Source organism: Arachis stenosperma, chromosome 6, assembly GCF_014773155.1.
Source record: "Arachis stenosperma cultivar V10309 chromosome 6, arast.V10309.gnm1.PFL2, whole genome shotgun sequence".
NCBI lineage: Eukaryota > Viridiplantae > Streptophyta > Magnoliopsida > Fabales > Fabaceae > Arachis > Arachis stenosperma.
In genome coordinates this window covers 126,094,239-126,113,581 of record NC_080382.1, presented here as the reverse complement: position 1 = coordinate 126,113,581, position 19,343 = coordinate 126,094,239, and the positions used below count along the sequence as shown (strand labels likewise).

General features: G+C 35.4%; 2 protein-coding genes across 2 annotated transcripts; both read right to left on the bottom strand.

Moving 5' to 3' along the window:
* Positions 1-1,132: 1,132 nt before the first annotated feature.
* On the bottom strand, positions 1,133-2,082 carry LOC130934560 (protein FAR1-RELATED SEQUENCE 9-like). Its single transcript, XM_057864119.1, has 2 exons — positions 1,720-2,082; positions 1,133-1,186 (listed from the first exon to the last, which is right to left on the bottom strand). The coding sequence occupies exons 1-2, from the start codon at positions 2,080-2,082 to the stop codon at positions 1,133-1,135; spliced, it is 417 nt and encodes a 138-aa protein (XP_057720102.1).
* Positions 2,083-9,116: 7,034 nt separating this feature from the next.
* Positions 9,117-11,658, bottom strand: LOC130934559 (protein FAR1-RELATED SEQUENCE 5-like). The gene is made up of 5 exons (XM_057864118.1): positions 11,518-11,658; positions 9,826-10,568; positions 9,630-9,721; positions 9,322-9,561; positions 9,117-9,193 (listed from the first exon to the last, which is right to left on the bottom strand). The coding sequence occupies exons 1-5, from the start codon at positions 11,656-11,658 to the stop codon at positions 9,117-9,119; spliced, it is 1,293 nt and encodes a 430-aa protein (XP_057720101.1).
* Positions 11,659-19,343: the final 7,685 nt, after the last annotated feature.

Here is a 19,343-nt window from a genome sequence, read left to right as displayed (position 1 = left end):
GTGTACTCAATGTGCCATGTCGTCATGTGGAGGATAGGGGAAAGAAGAAAAATCTTGAAGATCCTTGGACGAACCCACGGACAAGATCACTGGTTCGAAGGGCAGAACGGGCCAAGAAATCTAAAAAGAACTATAAGCTATAAATTGAGATTGGAGTTGGTCGGTGTGTGTTTTTTGTTAATTTGTTTTCAAAATTTAATGGATGTTATCATGGAATACAGATGGATGTTATCGGATATAAACCAAAACCGGGTGCATCTTTATTAAAGGATTACCTATATTGGACAGCAGGGTAAATATATACACAAACAATTAATTAGGACTAGAGTTGGTGTGTGTAATTACGGTTGATATGGTTGTAGAATTTACGTGATTTTTATCATGAAATATTTGCGAATGGATTTGGATTTGGACTAAACAAAAAAAAAGAGGATTCAATATCCCAGTTAATAATCATGTAATAAAAAAATTATTTTTAAATTGTTAGATTATTTTTTTATGTGTTTGGCTTTTTTTTGCTCAAATCGAGATCACGTTAATTGAAGTTTGAACTTTCTTTCGAATATCTGCTAAAAATTTATGGACTTTACAATTATCCATGCTTAATAGCCACTTAATAATATCTATGCCCAAACAATAAATGTTCGATTGTGGTTGTTATTCTAATAAATTAAAGGATGTTATTGGAGGTAAGTGATTGTTATTCTAATAAATTAAAGGATGTTATTGGAGGTAAATAAAATACATGTCTGGTTATGTCTTTTTGATGTCTAATTTTTTAAATAATGAAAAAAAGACCTTATTGTGTACGGATACTTTTGATATTCAATTTTAAAATTCATGTATTGCACCACATTATCATAATGATCAAATTATCAACTAAACATTTATTAAGATAAAATATAAGTAACAAATAATAACGGTAAGAAAGAGTAAAAGAATAAAAAAGTTGTAATTTAGTTGCCCAAGTCTGTTATTGTATTTTGTTTACTAATGGTAGATGAAGCTGTAGCAAGGTAAAATAAAAGTTGAGTATATTAAAATACATAAAATAAACCCAATAAACCACCAAAATCATGATAACGTAAAATAACGTTGAAGCATGGGCTAAGTACAAAGTAGTTGCTAAACTCTAATGCTTATGATTTGTAGTGTTGTTAAACTTCGAATCCTCCAAAAATGCTTCCTATGGAAAAAATTTTAAAAACAAAACAAAAGAGAAAACAATAAGTAAATGGATATGACATGAATGCTATGAAAAATACACTAAGTACACATACACAATTGTTTGGCGTTATGAAATGAATTCAATAGTGATATGAAGGAGCCAGAATGCGTAGCCAAATTCTTTGTCATTTCTGAACAAGCCCATTGCGTATCTTTGTAGGAAGATGCCACATTGGTAGGAGATGGTTGTGCATTACCATTAGGTCCCTTAATACACAAATCATATTGAAAAATAACATCATCACTTATCATCCATTCAACCCACTTAAAATAAACAAATGACGTGAAAAAGAGGGTAGATCTCATATTTACCTTGTTGTGATTGTGAGTATTCTTGTGTTTGCGTACCCTCTTTTTAATAGATTTTTCTAGATCTTCCCCAAGTCTGGTGGACGTTGGACGACCTCGCGTAGGAACACGACGTGGGCCATGTAGCTCATCCATACTAACGGGACACTCATCACGCGTATGTGAGTAAACCGCACTTGGTACATGTGCAGCTTGATACTCGGGTTCCTTGTGTTCTTTAAGCTTCTGCCGAGCACTGTCCATGGCATCACGCAATATAGCAGCAACCTCCAGAGTAGCCACGAAATCCTGAGCAACGTTGTAAAAATCAGAACACAATTCCCTAAAAATAGTCATGCTTTCATCAGAACGGTCCATGTCAATGCTACTCCTGATGTATGTGTGTCTCCAACTAACATTATTACTCAATCGAGATAGAATGTATTGTGAGGACACTGCTGTCACACGAAAATGTAGGAGAACAGCAAGACTGTGGCAGCATAGAATACCATTCGATTGGAACATAAAGCAATCACATTGAACGTCTGATGACTGCGAGCAATACATGACTTGCTATACACTGACATGTCAAACACCATCTTTTGTTGGTCAACTTCACAAACTATACTTTTGCCATGATGGTTGATAAACCACTATTTTATGGTTTATATTGTATTTAATTGAGTGGTTTTATCAAGCTTTTCACCCACTTATTCATATGATTTGCATGATTGTACAATTCCTTCCTAGTTTAGTTCTATGATTGAAAACATGCTTCTTTGGTCTTAATTTAGCTAATCTTAATCCTCTCCTATTACCATTCGATGCCTTGATCTGTGTTTCAGGCTTCATAGGGCAGGAATGGCTTAGGGAATAAAGAGGAAGCGTGCAAAAATGGAAGGAACACAAGGAATTGAGGAGATGACCAGCGAGAAGTCACGCGGTCGCATGGCTCATGCGACCGCGTGAAATGGAAGAAATCAGAGTGACGCAATCGTGTGCCTGACGCGACCGCGCGGATTGGAAGCTGCAATTTACAAACTCATAACCAATAATAAGAACATACCTCCCTGCAATTCCTTGAGAAGACGACCCGAGGTTTAAATACTTCGGTTATCAATTTATTTAGGGGTTTGTTACTTGTGACAACCAAAACGTTTGTAAGAAAGGTTGATTACTTGGTTTAGTAACTATACTTATAACGAGGGTTTACTGTAACTTCTGAACCATCAATCTTCCGTTCTTCAAAATGGCACCGTTGCCGGGGAATTACAAACGTGTGCCTTATTATTGGTTATTGTAAATATTTTTAAAAAAACATTATATCTTTTTCAAAATCTTATCTTATCCTTTTTCAAAAATCATATCTTTTCAAAATCTTATCTTTTTCAAAATATTTCCTTTTTGTTAGTTTTTGTTTTTATTTTCTTCTACTACTATGAGCCCTCACCCCTTTGGCTATGAGTTTGGTTACAACTATGTTGCAAGAAGAGGAGATTACAATGAGAACAAGCATCAAGGTTGGAACAATCAAAGATGGGAGGAGCCACAAGGATTCAATCAACCCTCATAGCAACAACCACCTCCAATGGACTATCAACAACCATTCTGTGATGCATATCAAGGCAATGGCTATGGTAAGCACTCTTTTGACTATCAACAACCACCACCATACGCCTATGAACCCTCTCCTCAACATAGCTTTGGACTACCATACTCACAAGCCTCTTTCCACCATTCACCTCCATATGACCCTAACCCGTATCCACTACACCAACCACCTTATGAGCCATATGAACCATATATAGAACCACCCCAATTTCAATCCAATTACTCCCAAGAACCACCACCTCCACATGCACCATATCTATATCCATCAATCCAGGAGCCTTATGGTCCTACTTATGATACCCAAGCAAAACAAGAATCAACGGATCGTCTCAAGGAAACAGTGGATCGATTTCAGGCAACCCTTCACCAATTGAATCAAGCAATAAATCAATTGGCTTCCTGACGTTCAGACACTCAAGGAACCCCATGGCTTCATGTGGATAATCTAATGAAGAACGTAGCATGAAGGAGACATTAGAAACTCCGGTGGATAATAAAGAGCATGAATTTGTACTGGAACAAGTGGAAGAAGCCAGAATTATTGAAGAAGAAGAAGTGGTTGAAGACTTAGGAGATGCTGAACCTCCATGGAAATGTCAAGACATAGAGCCTCCTTCCAAGGCAATTGAAATTGATGCTGATGAGGGTGTACAACCTCCAAGGCATATCATAACAGAAGACTTGGAAGAGGTTAATCAAGAGATGGAGATTCAAGAAGAAGAAGCACAACCTCCCATACCCTTGGTGAGCAATAAAAAAGAGATTAAGTTGGAAGAAAGCTACCAAGAGGAAGATGTTGAAATTGAAGAAGCTTGCAAAGAGGTGGAAGATGTCAAAGAAGAGCACAAGGAAGTGGAGCTCGCACGTTCATTAGCAACACCTCCCCCTACGTTGCCATCATCCTTCACAACATTCAAGTGGGTAAAATTCATATCCTTATCCTTTACTTTCCCACTTGAATATGGGCTACTGGAGACGGATGGTCAACTTAGAGCTCTTTGTGGCATTAAGCGTAAGAAGAAAATGGTTAGTGGTAAGAATTGTCCTGTAAGGTTCATTATGGTTGGAAGCTCAAAGTTTAAACGCAAAGGTTGGTATAGAGCTCAGCTGAATGGGTCTAGGAAGTTGTTTGGCTGCTTCAGTGAGAATTCAGACTGCTTGCCACCCGGATGGAACAATATTGCTCAACAAGAAGACGGGTGCAAAAGCAAGGTTTGGGACCCCGGAATTCATTTTGGCAATCAACACTCTTGGGGCCTTGTCACTTGCTTTAACTTGCTTGAAGGCTTTCTGCGCCTAGTTTGGGATCCTGGAGGCTATAGGAAGTACAAACATTGGTGGGGATTCCTGGATCAGTACAAGCATAAGCCACCATGACAAGGAGCTCACCAGAATGTCAAACTTAAGGACTTTAACTAAAAGTGCTGGGTGGGAGACAACCCACCATGGTATGATCGTTCCTTTTGCAATTTTAATTTTATTTAGTTTTGTTTGTTTTTGAGTTTTATTTTACTTTATTGAACCTGGAATCATGCATAGCATTCACATTAAGCATTGTATTATGCATACTGCATTCTGCATTTTGCATAAAAAAAAATTTTCGCACGCGACGCGACAGCGTCGCTAACGCGTCCGCGTCGCAGGTGCTTTAGAGAGAAACAAAAAGTGAATAGAGAGTCACGCGAGAGCGTGGCTGGAGGCACGCCTTTAGCATCATTTGACCCCACGCGACCGCGTCATGTGGGAACTTTGGCCTCCCACGCGACCGCGTCACCCACGCGGCCGCGTGCCATGAAAATCGACGTAAAAATGGTGCATAGCCGAAAGTTATGCTGGAGTGGTGCTGGACTGGTGCTGAAAGCACAACCTTACCACGCGGACGCATGGCTCACGCGTCCGCGTCATGTCCCCATATTAGCCACTCACGCGATCGCGTCGACCACGCGATCGCGTCACTCAAAATTTGGCAAAATAAGATTTTGAACAGAAAGTTGTGCGACCACGAGGCTGCCCTCGCGCCAGTAGCATAAAACGTGTCACGCGACCGCGTCGATTAACTTCAAACGCAAGTCACGCGACAGCGTGCCCCACACGTCCGCGTTGCTTGCGCCGCACAGCTTATCCTAATTTGCCAAATATCTTATCTTTTCTTCCCCAATCCTAATTTTTCCCTCCCTCCTTTCTTACTCACTTCTTTCCCTTCTCATTCTTCTTATCTTTCATTTTATTTATTTGCATATTTCATTCATTGCATTTTAATTTAGTGCATATTTTTCTTTTCTTTTCTAAATTTATTATTTTTCCTTTGGTGTTGATTTTCTTATTTAACTATTGCATCTTTTTTGGTATAACTTTTAGTGACTTGTTTTACAATGTTGGGTGATGCTATTTTTCTGTCAATGTCAATCTTTTATGATACCTGTATTCCTTTTGCATTGACATGAACTTACATTGCCTTTCATTACCCACTCTCTTCCCCATTGTTGTACATTTTATACCACTGGCATGCCATGACTTCTATTATTTTCTCACGTACATGTTGAAGCTTCAATGTAAATGAGACCCTTATCATTTGGCATTAACCCATCCATACTTCATTTATTTTCTTATCTTTATTTCTGGGTTACTTTTCTTCCCTTTTTCTTTCAAGATGGCCACCCGGAGGGGAACCGGAAGATGTTTACATGGGGAGACAAGACAAGTCCATCTGCACAATCTCTGGAGAGAAGCATCAGTTGGAACAACCCGTCCACCTGCACATCTTAGCATGCACCGAGGATGGTGCAATCTTTAAGTGTGGGGAGGTTGATACCAATCTCCATGGGTTAGCTATTTTCTTCTTTTCAATACCATTGTTTTATTTTCTTTGTTTATTCATTATTGCATTTGCATATTTGATTGCATGTTTGTTTGATTTTATGCATTTAGTCACTACTTGGTTGAAGTAATATTTTCTTTTTCAAGAAATTTTTATAGTATTTCACTAATTTAAATCAAAAAATTTGTGTTAAACTTGTTTGAAGTTGTATTTTGAACATAATTTTTGAGCCAAAGAACACACAAGCCGTGAGATTTTGAGCTTATTTGTATGGTTACATTATTTAACCATAAAATTTTATTCTTGTGTGTTTTTCTTCTCTATGATTGTAATCTTTATTTTGTTCCATTCTATATGTCCAATATTTAGTGTATTTACATGTTTGCATATGATTGAGGCCATTATTTGATTTTAGCTCACTTATCCCAAATAAACCTACCCTTTACATCACCCTTGTTAGCCACCTTGAGCCTTTTAACCCCTTCTGTTCTATAACCACATTACTAGCCTTAAGCAGAAAAATAAAATAAAAATCCCAAGTTGAATCCTTGGTTAGCTTAAGATAGAAATTGTGTTATTGTTTAAGTGTGGGGAAAATTTATGGGAACATGGATGATAGAAACAAGGTAGAAAGTTGAAAAGAATAAAGATTTTTGGGAAACATGCTCATGTGAAATCAAAGTAATTAAATTACCATGTGCATATAAAAAAAAATTCAGTATTTAAATAAAGGTGATACAAAAGAATTCTCCAAATGCAAAATAAAGCAATGCACATGGGATAAAATTCAAAAATAAGTTTGATACATGAGCATGTAATACAAAAGTGGGGAAAATTTGGATAGTTAGGTAAAGAATTTTAAATTTCGTAAAATATGTATATGTTAGGTGAGATCTTAGACTACTCAAGGATTCACTTTACTAGCTCACTTAGCCTTATATATACCCTTACCTTCACCTTAGCCCCATTACAACCTTGGAAAAGACCTCATGATGTTCGCATTGGTACATTAAATATTTGTTGATTGATTAGATGAAGAACAATGTTTAGAAAGCATGACTAGGGAAGAGTAGAGTGATTGACCCTAGACACTTGAGAGTTAGAATGATATACACCACCAAGTAAGGGTTCAGCGCTTAATTCTATGTTCCCTGCTTTCATGAGCTATCTTCTTCTTGCAAGTTATTTGTATTGTATTTTGTGATTTGAATTAGTGAAATCCAGTTCATATTTATTCTTCAAAGATTTATTTACTTTTTTACCAAGTAGGTAGAATCATTTTAGCATGTAGTTGCATTCACATTCATAGGTTGCATTGCATGAGTCTTGCATTTTCCCTACTCATTTATTTGGTCTCCTTGAGTTTAGCATGAGGACATGCTAATGTTTAAGTGTGGGGAGGTTGATAAACCACTATTTTAGGGTTTATATTGTATTTAATTGAGTGGTTTTATCAAGATTTTCACCCACTTATTCATATGATTTGCATGATTGTACAATTCCTTCCTAGTTTAGTTCTATGATTGAAAACATGCTTCTTTGGTCTTAATTTAGCTAATCTTAATCCTCTCCTATTACCATTTGATGCCTTGATCTGTGTGTTAAGTGTTTCAGACTTCATAGGACAGGAATGACTTAGAGAATAAAGAGGAAGCGTGCAAAAATAGAAGGAACACAAGGAATTGAGGAGATGACCAGCGAGAAGTCACGCGGTCGCATGGCTCACACGACCGCGTGAAATGGAAGAAATCAGAGTGACGCGATCGCGTGCCTGACGTGACCGCGCGGATTGGAAGCTGCACGAACGACGCGAATGCGTAGACGACGCACATGCGTGATACGAAAAATGTTGAGTGACGCGATCGCGTAGACAACGCGGACGCGTGACGTGCGCGATCTGCAGAATTACAAAAGTCGCTGGCAGAGATTCTGGGCCGGATTTCAATCCAGTTTTCGGCCCAGAAACACAGATTAAAGTCAGGGAACATGCAGAGACTCATCATGCTTTCATAATTCACAATTTTAGGTTTTAGATGTAGTTTTTAGTGAGAGAGGTTCTCTCCTCTCTCTTAGGATTAGGATTAGAATTAGAATTTATTTTAGGATTAGGATTTCTTTTCAATTCAGGATTATTTTATCTTCATCAGGTTCAATAATTTATGTTTCTCTTCTACTTTTATTTACTTTGATATTTTTAATTGTGTTTGATTGATGTTGCCCAATTAGCTGATGATATTGTCCATGTTAGAATTGACATTTTTATTTAATATAATTTGAGATATTTCAGATTTATATGTTATGGATGCTTTGGCTTTATCCAATTTATTTTCATTCAAGTAGATTTTATTCCCTTTTGGTTTTGGTTAAGAAATCAGTAACTCTTGAGTTGTCAAACTCAACATGATCGATAACCGCTATCTTTGCTAATTAGCTTGAACTTCTATAATTCTAATCTTTTTCTAGGAATTAACTAGGATTCGAAGATCAATCTAATTAGCCACTTGACCTTCCTTTGCACCAGCAGAGGTTAACTAAGTGGAATTAAGATTCAATTTTCATCATCATTGATAAGGATAACTAGGATAGGACTTCCAATTTCTCGTACCTTGCCAAGAGTTTATTTTACAGTCATTTATTTATTTTATTCGTCATTTATCATAATTGCCCCTCATTCTTAAAACCCCCCAATTTACAAACTCATAACCAATAATAAGAACATACCTCCCTGCAATTCTTTGAGAAGACGACCTGAGGTTTAAATACTTCGGTTATCAATTTATTTAGGGGTTTTTTACTTGTGACAACCAAAACGTTTGTAAGAAAGGTTGATTGCTTGGTTTAGTAACTATACTTACAACGAGGGTTTACTGTAACTTCTGAACCATCAATCTTCCGTTCTTCAATAGTTGACTGAGGAGATGTCACAATCTGCCTTTTTTATAAATTGATCCTGAACTTCTCGAAACATGGAGTTTTTATATTCTCTCTGGAACTGCTTCTTTATTGGTGAGCTAGAAATACAAGGGATAATACCCCTTAAATCAGCAGCGTCACACTCAAGCTCCTTTTGCTCCTTGTCTATAACACAGTTTTGGTATTGGCGAACAAATTGCAACAAAGAGCTCTTGCTGTTTAAGTACTTATTGAAAACTGATTGCATGCTCTCACTACGCTATGTGCTCCTCATGCCAGCCCAGAATTCGTCATTGAAAAATACTGGCACCCACATGTGTCGGTCAGCAAACATATCTGCAAATAAATAGGAAAAAAAACAAATAGCATAAGTTAACCCATAAGTGCAACATCCATATTGACTATAAAATAACATCTATAAAAAAGCCGCACATAGGCAGCAATGAACCGGAAGATTATACTACCATTTAGCCACCTAGAATTGTGGAGGTCATACTCTTCAATGAAATCGTTCCAATCTCTCTCAAATGAGTCCTTTGATTTGGATTCAAACACAATCCTCTTCATGCATATGATAAGCTGATCGAAACGACGGTAACCTACCAGCTTGTTTGGTATCTTGTTTAGGATATGCCATATGCACCATCTATAGCGTGTGTGTGGTAATGTGGTCTCTAATGCAGAACGCATCTGCAGCGACTGATCTGTTATAACACATATGGGGCCTTACCCATGCACTTCAACCAAGTACGAAAAAGCCATTCGAATGTACGAGTGTCCTCATTCCGTAATAATGCGCACCCAAGAAGCATAGACATCCCATGGTGGTTGACACCTATGAAAGACCCAAATGGCATGTCGTACCTAAACAATGGAGATATAAAAACATGTAATGTAGGTGGAAACTACAAATTCCTTTCATGGAAAAAAGTCTAATCAAGTCCAACAGAAAAATAATAATTTCGTACCTATTAGTCTTGTAAGTAGTGTCAAACGTCATAACATCACCAAAATATTCCCATGCAGCTCTACACCGAGCATCGGCCCAAAACACATTTCTAATGCTATGGTTTTCGTCCACATCTATTTCAAAGAAAAAGTTCGGATTGAGCACCTTCATCCGTAAGAAGTGCTTAAGTAACTCTTTTGGATCTGTCTCATCCCTGAAAATGCGTAAGTGACGACTACTGTAATTTCTAACATCCTTCTCTGTAAAGGTGAGGTTAGCAGGGCCACCAACGGCATTGGCTAGTGCCTGGTACGTCTTACTCGGTCTAATGCCAGTTTGGTCATTTTGTTGTATCAAGTCCTTCACATGCATAATTAGCTGACGGTTTGCTGAGAACATTCCAGATAGATTCGGATTAAGCGGGTGTGAGTGGGATAACTCTACTCGAGAAATCCTCCACTGTCCTGTCATTTTATCTAATGCCAAATAGCAACGGACTTTGCAGTTTGTTGAGGCCACCGTTTTCCTTCTCTTGGGTGTCTTTACACGGGATGTGCAGTATCCATCTCTGTTATAATGCAAAGCCTGATTAACAACCACCCTCTGATCGTTTCTAGTCTCCCAGCCGGTGGTTCTTATTTTGACGACAAATCCAGTCCTAGCCGCATATCGGTAATAATATGCACGCGCATCTTCTAATGTGCCGAAGCACATTCCCTCCTCGGGATCTAGCTCCTCTTCACCAATGGCTTGGTTTATGACCTGGAAAAAAACAAAGAAAAAAAAAACAAATGAAACTCTACCCTATAGTTAACTATACAAAAGTTGCTAATTTCACTATCGAGTATAACAAATAAAACACAATAGTGTAATTTTAGGTGCTAATTTCGTTTTATTATGTATGTTAACGTGAATGTTAACTTCATGTAATTATTTTTTTATTTACATATATTTTTTATTTTTTTTTTTTACATTCTCTATTGTGTTTTAAGTAATTTAGAATTAAATATTATAAAAAAATTATTGGTCATCAAAATACTTATTTCTATGATTTATCTTTTATTTAACTTAAAACACAGACAAGAGAATGAAAACACCCATGTCCTAACGTTTCTTTTTCAGAACAGGCGCAATGGTTGCTTATATGTTCCAATAATAATAATAATAATAATAATAATAATAATGATAATAATAATAATTATCAAAGGCATATAGTAGGGACCATAGCTCCTATTTCTCTAAATTTTGTTTTAAAATCTTCCAAATATTTTTTACGTTAATAATATTTTATCTGCATAAATTTAAATATAAAAAAGTAATTGAAAAAATGAAAGAAGACCGATTTAATGAAATACTTTTTATAAATTAGTTATTAAGAGTGGGCTAATGGAAAGAAATTTGAGTAGGTATATGAAGTTTTGGTGTAACCAATAGAACCCATCTGTCCAGTTTATATATAAAGTACAAACTTGCACAGTTTTATTTAAAAAAGTAAAAAATTCAGTTTATTTGTAACGATTTATTTTTGTTTGTGATGATGCTAAGGTGAAGGGGGATATATATATAACATGAGTGATCATGTATCATTTTTCGGTGCCAAATTTATTTTTTCTTTGACATAAATAGCAAATAAATAATGATCAAGAATGTTACGTATATAACTAAAATGCTAAAAAATATACAAAAAATAATCCGGGTTATTATCATATACCTCATCAGAGCTAGTGTAGTTTTTCATATTTTTAGAACTTGATTGACTGACAATAATTTCATTGGGTGAGTCCGTCTGTTGTTCAAATTCTTCAGCACCTTCTGCCATAGGTACTGTATTAAGGTCGAAATCATTTGCCATACTATTTGCAATGATAAAAATAATTTTTTGTAAAATTTCTTGGCTTATACACTATTGTGCTTGCAATGGTGTTATTCTTGTGATTTTTAAATGACTATGATTGAATTAACATAAAGTATATATTAGGATAGATTTCATGTTTCATATCTCCAATAATTGATGATAAATACCATAACGGACAAAGAATCAATTGCAATTATTTAATGTAATTGATATTATAATTACCGTTTTTAAATATAATCATTATTAAATACTAATGTGTCGAATGTGTCTCTGAATGATTTCCTTTCTGTTTCAGGTAGCTGGGATGAGGAGAAATTGAGGGAATGGCTGCCAGAGGAAGTTGTTGGTCGTATCCTTGCTATTGCACCTCCCTCGCCGTGGAAAGGAAGCGACCGTATAGCTTGGGAGCTCTCCTCGGATGGCACTTTCAGTTTGAAGACAGCCTACAACTCTCTCGAGGAGGATCCATCGTTGCCAGACCAAGTTTTCAAGTTGGCTTGGAATTGGAAAGGGCCGGAAAGGATTCGTGCCTTTCTTTGGCTAGTTGCCAATAATGCTATTCTTACTAACGTCGAAAGAAGAAGGAGACATTTAACTACAAACTCAAGTTGCCCAAGATGTCATTGGAATGAAGAGACCATTTTACACGTTCTTCGTGACTGTCCTTATGCTAATTTGGTTTGGAAATCTTTATTTTCTAATGATTATGATAGAGACTTCTTCAGGTTAGATCATCGTGATTGGCTTATAAGTAACTTGAAGAAGAAAGAGACTTGGCAATGCTTGTTTGGAGTTGCTATTTCCTCAATCTGGTTTTATAGGAACAAACTAGTGTTTGAGGGAGTAATAACCCACCCAACCAAAGCTGTGATGGCCATTAAAGCCCGTGCGGCTGAGACTCTCAATGCTACAAGAAGAGAGATTGTGCCGAAAAGACTGAATCCCATTGCCAATGGCTTGATTAAATGGCATCCTCCTCCTGAAAATGTCACTAAAATTAATGTAGATGGTTCCTTCTTCTCCCGAAACAACAATGCAGCCTGCGGTGGAATTTTTAGGGATCATTTGGGTAAATTTATCAAAGGCTTCTCTTCGAATTTGGGAAATTGTTCGATCACTCATGCTGAGTTATGGGCTCATTAAAGGGATACAAATTGCAATCGCCAATGACCTCCATGATATTATTATTGAAACTGATTCCCAGGTAGCTTTCAATTTCGTTAAAGATGGTGTTCCTTCTTTACACTCTTGTGCGCCTCTAATAGAAGACATAAGAATTCTTGCCAATCGCATCCAACACATCAACTGGTCTCACACACTTCGTGAAGCAAATTCTCCAGCTAATCTCCTAGCAAAAAAGGGACAAGAGCTCCCTTTTGGCTTGCATATATATGATGCCCCTCCCTTAGATATTTGTTATGCTTTGAGTTTGGATTGTTTTAGAACCTTTAGGCTTAGAGGGTCTTAGTTGTTTTTTCTCTTGCTTTTTTTTTTTTATTTTTGACCCCGTTTGCTAATCTCCTAGCAAAAAAGGGACAAGAGCTCCCTTTTGGCTTGCATATATATGATGCCCCTCCCTTAGATATTTGTTATGCTTTGAGTTTGGATTGTTTTAGAACCTTTAGGCTTAGAGGGTCTTAGTTGTTTTTTCTCTTCTGCTTTTTTTTTTTTTATTTTTGACCCCGTTTGTCCACCAAAAAAAAAATAATCATTATTAATCTTTATTGTATGTTTATATATAAAAATTAAATTATAAAAAAGAATATTAAGTATTGATTACAATAGTGTCTAATAAAAAGGGATATGATTTTATAATTAATATCATTAATAAACAGATTTGATAAGAATGGTGATAAGTAGAATGATAAGAGAGTGGAATAAAAAATAAAACTATTATTAAGAGATATAAATGAAGTAAATTATAGAAAACTTTGGCTAATTATGGCTGAAAAATTTTGGTTACCAAATTTTTTCCTTCAGTTTTCGTTCATATTCAATGATGGCTTGCACCAAACAGCCTATCAGCTTCAACCGATTTTTGTACGTCAGGTGTTAAGCTTCATTCCTCTTTTAGTCACATAGTTGCTCATTTTCACTATCTTTTCGATCCTTCTAACATAAGTAAAGGATATTTTGGATATTCAGTCTCATACAATAAAATAAAATGTCTAATCGATATCGATACGTATCTGATATAGTACTATGCCAATAAAATGGCTGTCACGTGTGAAAGTTTTTCACTAGTATATATCCTAATTCTAACTATATAGCAAAACTAATAAGTCGATGGTATGGTTCAAATATGCATGCCAACAGTAAAGATAAGAATTAAACATTTGGAAGCCGATGGTGCTTCATCATGGAGGTCCAAATTTGTCACATCTATACTTCGCTAATGATATTGTTTTGTTTGGTAATCTATGGAGACGTGAAGCTTATGAAAGGTATCTTGGACTTCTTCTGTCGTAGCTCTGGAAAAAAAGTAAGCTATGAAAAGTCTTGTATTTTTTTATTTGACAATGTATCCTTTAATAGTTTAATAGGAACTTCGATCTCTATGAGGGCCTTGGAATGACACTAACCTCAAACTTGGAAAAATATCTAGACATCTCTTTGCTTCATGGGCGCTCAAAGCAAGAGGACTGTCATTTTATTTGGGAAAGGATGAAGTAGAGTGAGTGTTTAAAAGGTGAGAATTTTATCCCTAGCGGGAAGAGTAACGCTAACATAATCAATTTTAGTTATCATTCCATCATATATTATGCAAACTATGAAGCTTTCTTTGAGTATTTGTGAGAAAGAGTAAAATATCATTTTTGTTTTCAACGTTTGGGATAAGTTTTAAAGTTGTCCCTAACGTTTAAATTGTCCTATTTAAGTACTAATGTTTTAAAATTGACTCAATGTTGTCCTGCCGTTAAGGATATGTTAACCGAATTGACGGCGGGACAAAATTAAGACAATTTTAAAACGTTAGTGACTTAAATAGGACAAATACGTTGGGAACAAAAACGATACATAAAAATACATTTTAATTTTTTCCTTCAATAATATCAACTTTTTACGATACATAGTTATTCAATTATTTTTTAATCACATCTAAGTAAATTACACTTAATCACATTACTTTTATTCTAAATAAATTTATTTTTTTATAATTTTACTATTAAAGATGTTTACTTATCATGAAATATTTGTAGAATGACTAGTACATAAACTTGCAGAACAAAATGATACATATATATACAATAAAGTAAGGTTTAATTACTTTGTTGGTCCTTATAGTTTCACGAAATTTTTAATTAGGTCTCTATACTTTTTTTTCCTTTTAATTGAGTCTTTCACCAATTTTTTTTAAATTGAGTCCTTATACTTTTTTTTTTCTTTTATTTGAGTTCCTGCACCAATTTTTTTTTTAGTTAGGTCTCTATACAATTAAGCCAATTACTAACAAGAGGGACTTAATTGAAAAAAAAATTGGTGCAACGACCCAATTAAAAGGAAAAAAAGTATAGGAACCTAATTGAAAATTTTGTAAAACTATAGGAACTAACAGAATAATTAAACCATAAAGTAATGTGATTCTAGTAATTTTACAAACATTTCGTGATGAGTAAAAATTTTTAAGAGCAAAATTATAAAAAAATAAATTTATTTAAAATAAAAGTAATGTGATTAAGTGTAATTTATTTAGATGTGATAAAAAAATAATTGAATAACTATGTACTGTAAAAAATTGATATTATTGAAAGATAAAATTAAAATTTAATTCTATGTATTATTTTTGTCCTCAACGTTTTCATCTTATTTAAGTACCTAACATTTCAAAATCGTCTCAATTTTGTCCCGCTGTCAATTCTGTTAATAGATCCCTAACGACAGGACAACATTGAGTCAATTTTTAAACGTTAGGGACTTAAATAAAACGATTTAAACATTAGAGACAACTTTAAAACTTACCCCAAACGTTGAGGACAAAAACGATACTTTACTCTTATGAAAAATTAGTAGAATTTGTAGAAATTTTGTTTGGGACGATGACTTTGAGGGGAGAAAGCCTTACCTTCTTAGCTGGGACAGAATTTGCCTCCCAGAACAGTAAGGTGGTCTAGGATTAAGATCGGCCAAAAGTCACAATAATGCTAATATAATGAAGCTGGCATGAAAATTTTTAATCTTGTGGGTGAGGGTTTTAAGAAATAAATATGGCTGTGGTAATAATCTTGTTCCAAGGGTAATTAAACCTCGATCTTGTTCTAATGTTTGAAAAGGCATTTGTTAATTTTGGACACACTTTAAAAGAAATCTTATTTAAAGATTAGGTGCTGGCAATACCACCCATTTCTGGGCTGATCATTGGATTTCAGGTGTGCATTGACTAGCTAATTTTGTTCATGTTGGTGTTCCAATGCATATGATTGTGGATAAAGTTTGTGATTATGCTAGAAGATCGGATTGGTATCATGATGGCTTTATGGATCGGAGTTACTAAGTGAAGACTGGGCTCCCATTTTGCGTGGTTGCATTCCTTTAATGGTGATTTTTTCATTAAATCGGCCTATTCGATTTATCTTGATCCTCTTAATGATACTACTGTTGATTTGTTCTTGAAAGTCTGCAAACTAAATGCTCCTAAAAGAATCCAAGCTTTTTGTTGGCTGGTAGCAAATAATACCTTACTCACTAATGCTCTTCATTTTTTAAGAAGAATGACTCTAGAAGATCTTTGCAGCATTTGTGGCAACTTTTTTAAATCTCTGCTCCATGTCTTCCATAATTGTAAAATCCCATGTATGACATGGAAGAATATAGACAACTCATTGGGACCTGACTCTTTCTTCAACAAACCACTTTAACTGTGACTTTTGGAGAACCTGTCGTTTCAATCCACATACCAAAGTATCCCTTGGCCACTCTTTTTTCTTGCACTCTGAACACTCTTTGATTTTGTCAAAACAAATATATTTTTGAAGTTCACTGGTATATGTTAGAAGAATCTGTCTATTTTGCTGCTTTTGCTCAAGCCAAAATTGCTAGAACTTGAAGAACAATTGGTTCTTTCATGAAAAAGCAAATTTGCTGGTCTCCACCAACTTTTTTGTTTGTTACTTAATGTGTGTTTGAATTACAGTTTACAAATGGGAGTTTGCATAAAATTGATTTTGCAAACTTGATTTTGATTAAAAAATAAGTTTGAATTAAGGTGATTTATATTTGGCAATCAATATATCAAAATGGATTATAATAAAATAAAGAGCAATGTTAGGGGACCAGCAATTTTTGTGATTGTTAGCCATCAACAAGCCATCAATGATGATTTGATGGTGTGAGATTGGTGTGAAATTTCATCCAATGGCTCACCTTCCTCTGTTGGTTACATGCTGGCCAAAATTCAATAAAACTGCTGGCCCCCTAGACTTTTCCTAAAATAAATATTATTTGGATTACACTACTCAAAATTACTTTTAAATAACAAATTACTGAAATAGACATCAACTTAAATAATTTTTATATATTATCTTATCATTTTAATTTAGATATTTGAATAGATCTTATTAATTAATTTTATAATAAAATTAATATTTATATACTAAAATAAAAATAACATAAAAATTAGCAAAATATATTTTTAATTAAAACTAACAAAATATAAATTTTAGAGAATACTAAGAATAATTAAAAAATAAAAAATTTATCTTGGTAGCGATTGAAATAAATCAAAAAAATTTTGATATTTTTTATTGTAACACCCTATTACACAGAGCCTTACGCTTAAGCTGTAAAACAAATGTGGTGTGGTATTACGGCCTCTAAAATAAAATATATACATATAGTAGCAGAAAGAATGTAATAACTAGGAACCTTGAAAAACAGGTGAAACCAAAATCGCAAAAAATAAAAGCGCAACGCTCAGGAAACGAGATTACTTGCGTATAGAAACCTAAAGATCATAGGTATAAATAGACAAAAAGAGAGAATAGGGAGTCAAGGATACATAATAACTAGCTCCTAACTCAGCCTGCGAAGCCAACGCTGGTTAGAGAATTTACATACATATGTACATCTCCCATCAATCCAAAATACAAAGATAAAACCTTAACTCTCCTTAAACCCCTAAGAGGAATAAAATGAACAAGTTATTCGGAGTGAAAGCTAAATGCATATATATATACATAAACTATATAGCAAAAGAAACCTAGAAACCACTCCGCTTCAGAAGTCCATATGCCTACCGAGTAGCCTCCCGACCTGCACCTGAAAAAACAACAACACAGTATGGGGTGAGAATCGGAGTTTCTCAACACGGTAAAGGTGCCACACACATAATATATAAGGTCCTGGGAATGCCAGAGGCAATCTTAGAACGCCGACTCTCAAATTGAAAAGCTTAAAAGTCTTAAATAGAAATCATGGAAAGAGGGTAGGTATTTAGAAAAATTCTAACTCACCTTAAACTTATACTTAACACTTAACCTGTCCACCTTTCCTCCGTTCCTCCATCTCCAGTGAATTGCAAAGACGGAGAAACAGATAAATGCAAGCACAAGTAGGAGACAAGTAGTGCAAGTAAAAATTATTACAATTAACATAATACATTCAGTTAGGCATTCCCAAATAAGGCATAGCAAACAAACAAACAAAATGCACATGATGTATGTCTGTCCTATGGCTGATGAGGCCCATCTGTCAATTATCAAGCCAACCCGACAAGTCCAAAACCCATAGACTGTCCCCCGTCGTGCATCCCCATGAGTCTATGCATAGATTTTTCTCATTTCATTCATAAATCATACATCCGTATATAATTTTACTCAATGAGGGATAACCATTCCTGAAAATTTATACGTGCTCAGTCACCTTTACGACGTAGGGCCAACAGAGTATCGAGTCTCAACCTGGTACACGTGGTGGCAAGCCACGGTATTCTACCTAGAAAAATTTGTATCTCAGATAACATTAAATGCATAAGCTACATAAGTATTCATAATCATTCATATTCATTACATAATTGTTCATCATAGCCATGGCATTATATATCCTTCATGCATACACATTCTCCTCATATACTCATCACTTTTAACCTTTACTTTATTTCCAAATTATCTCTATTACCTAGTTCCAAGTTATTCCTAGGCCTATCATTTGTTCTAGGACTAAAAAGGATGAAAATAGAGGTTTGGGAGTTCAAAATTGAGCTTTAAAACACAAAATACCTTTGCTGAAAACAAGGGAGTCACGCGTACGCCTGGGCCATGCGTACACATGGGCGTGCAAACGGGCCATTACGCATACACATCCCCTATAGACACGTACGCATGGGCGCCTAACAGAAGCGCACAGATGCGCATGGAAGTTTCGCGTACGCAAGCACCCCATGTCACACGTATGCGTGGACATGCATCCTGCCCCATTACGCGTACGCATATGCTTTCTCGTGTATACATGGGGAGGAGGCAATGGCGACAGTCCGCGAATGGGGTGTATGCGTGTGCAAAATGTCCATGCCACGCGTACACGTAGACGTACATTTTTTCAAAAATTTTACTAAGTGTCAAAAACTGCAGAATTTCAGTTTTTAACCTCAAACTTCCAACGTACATAACTTTTTTGTTTTAAATCAATTTTCCTCCGTTCTTCAAACGGCGTAAACTTCACGGGCCTAATATTTGTATAAAATAAGT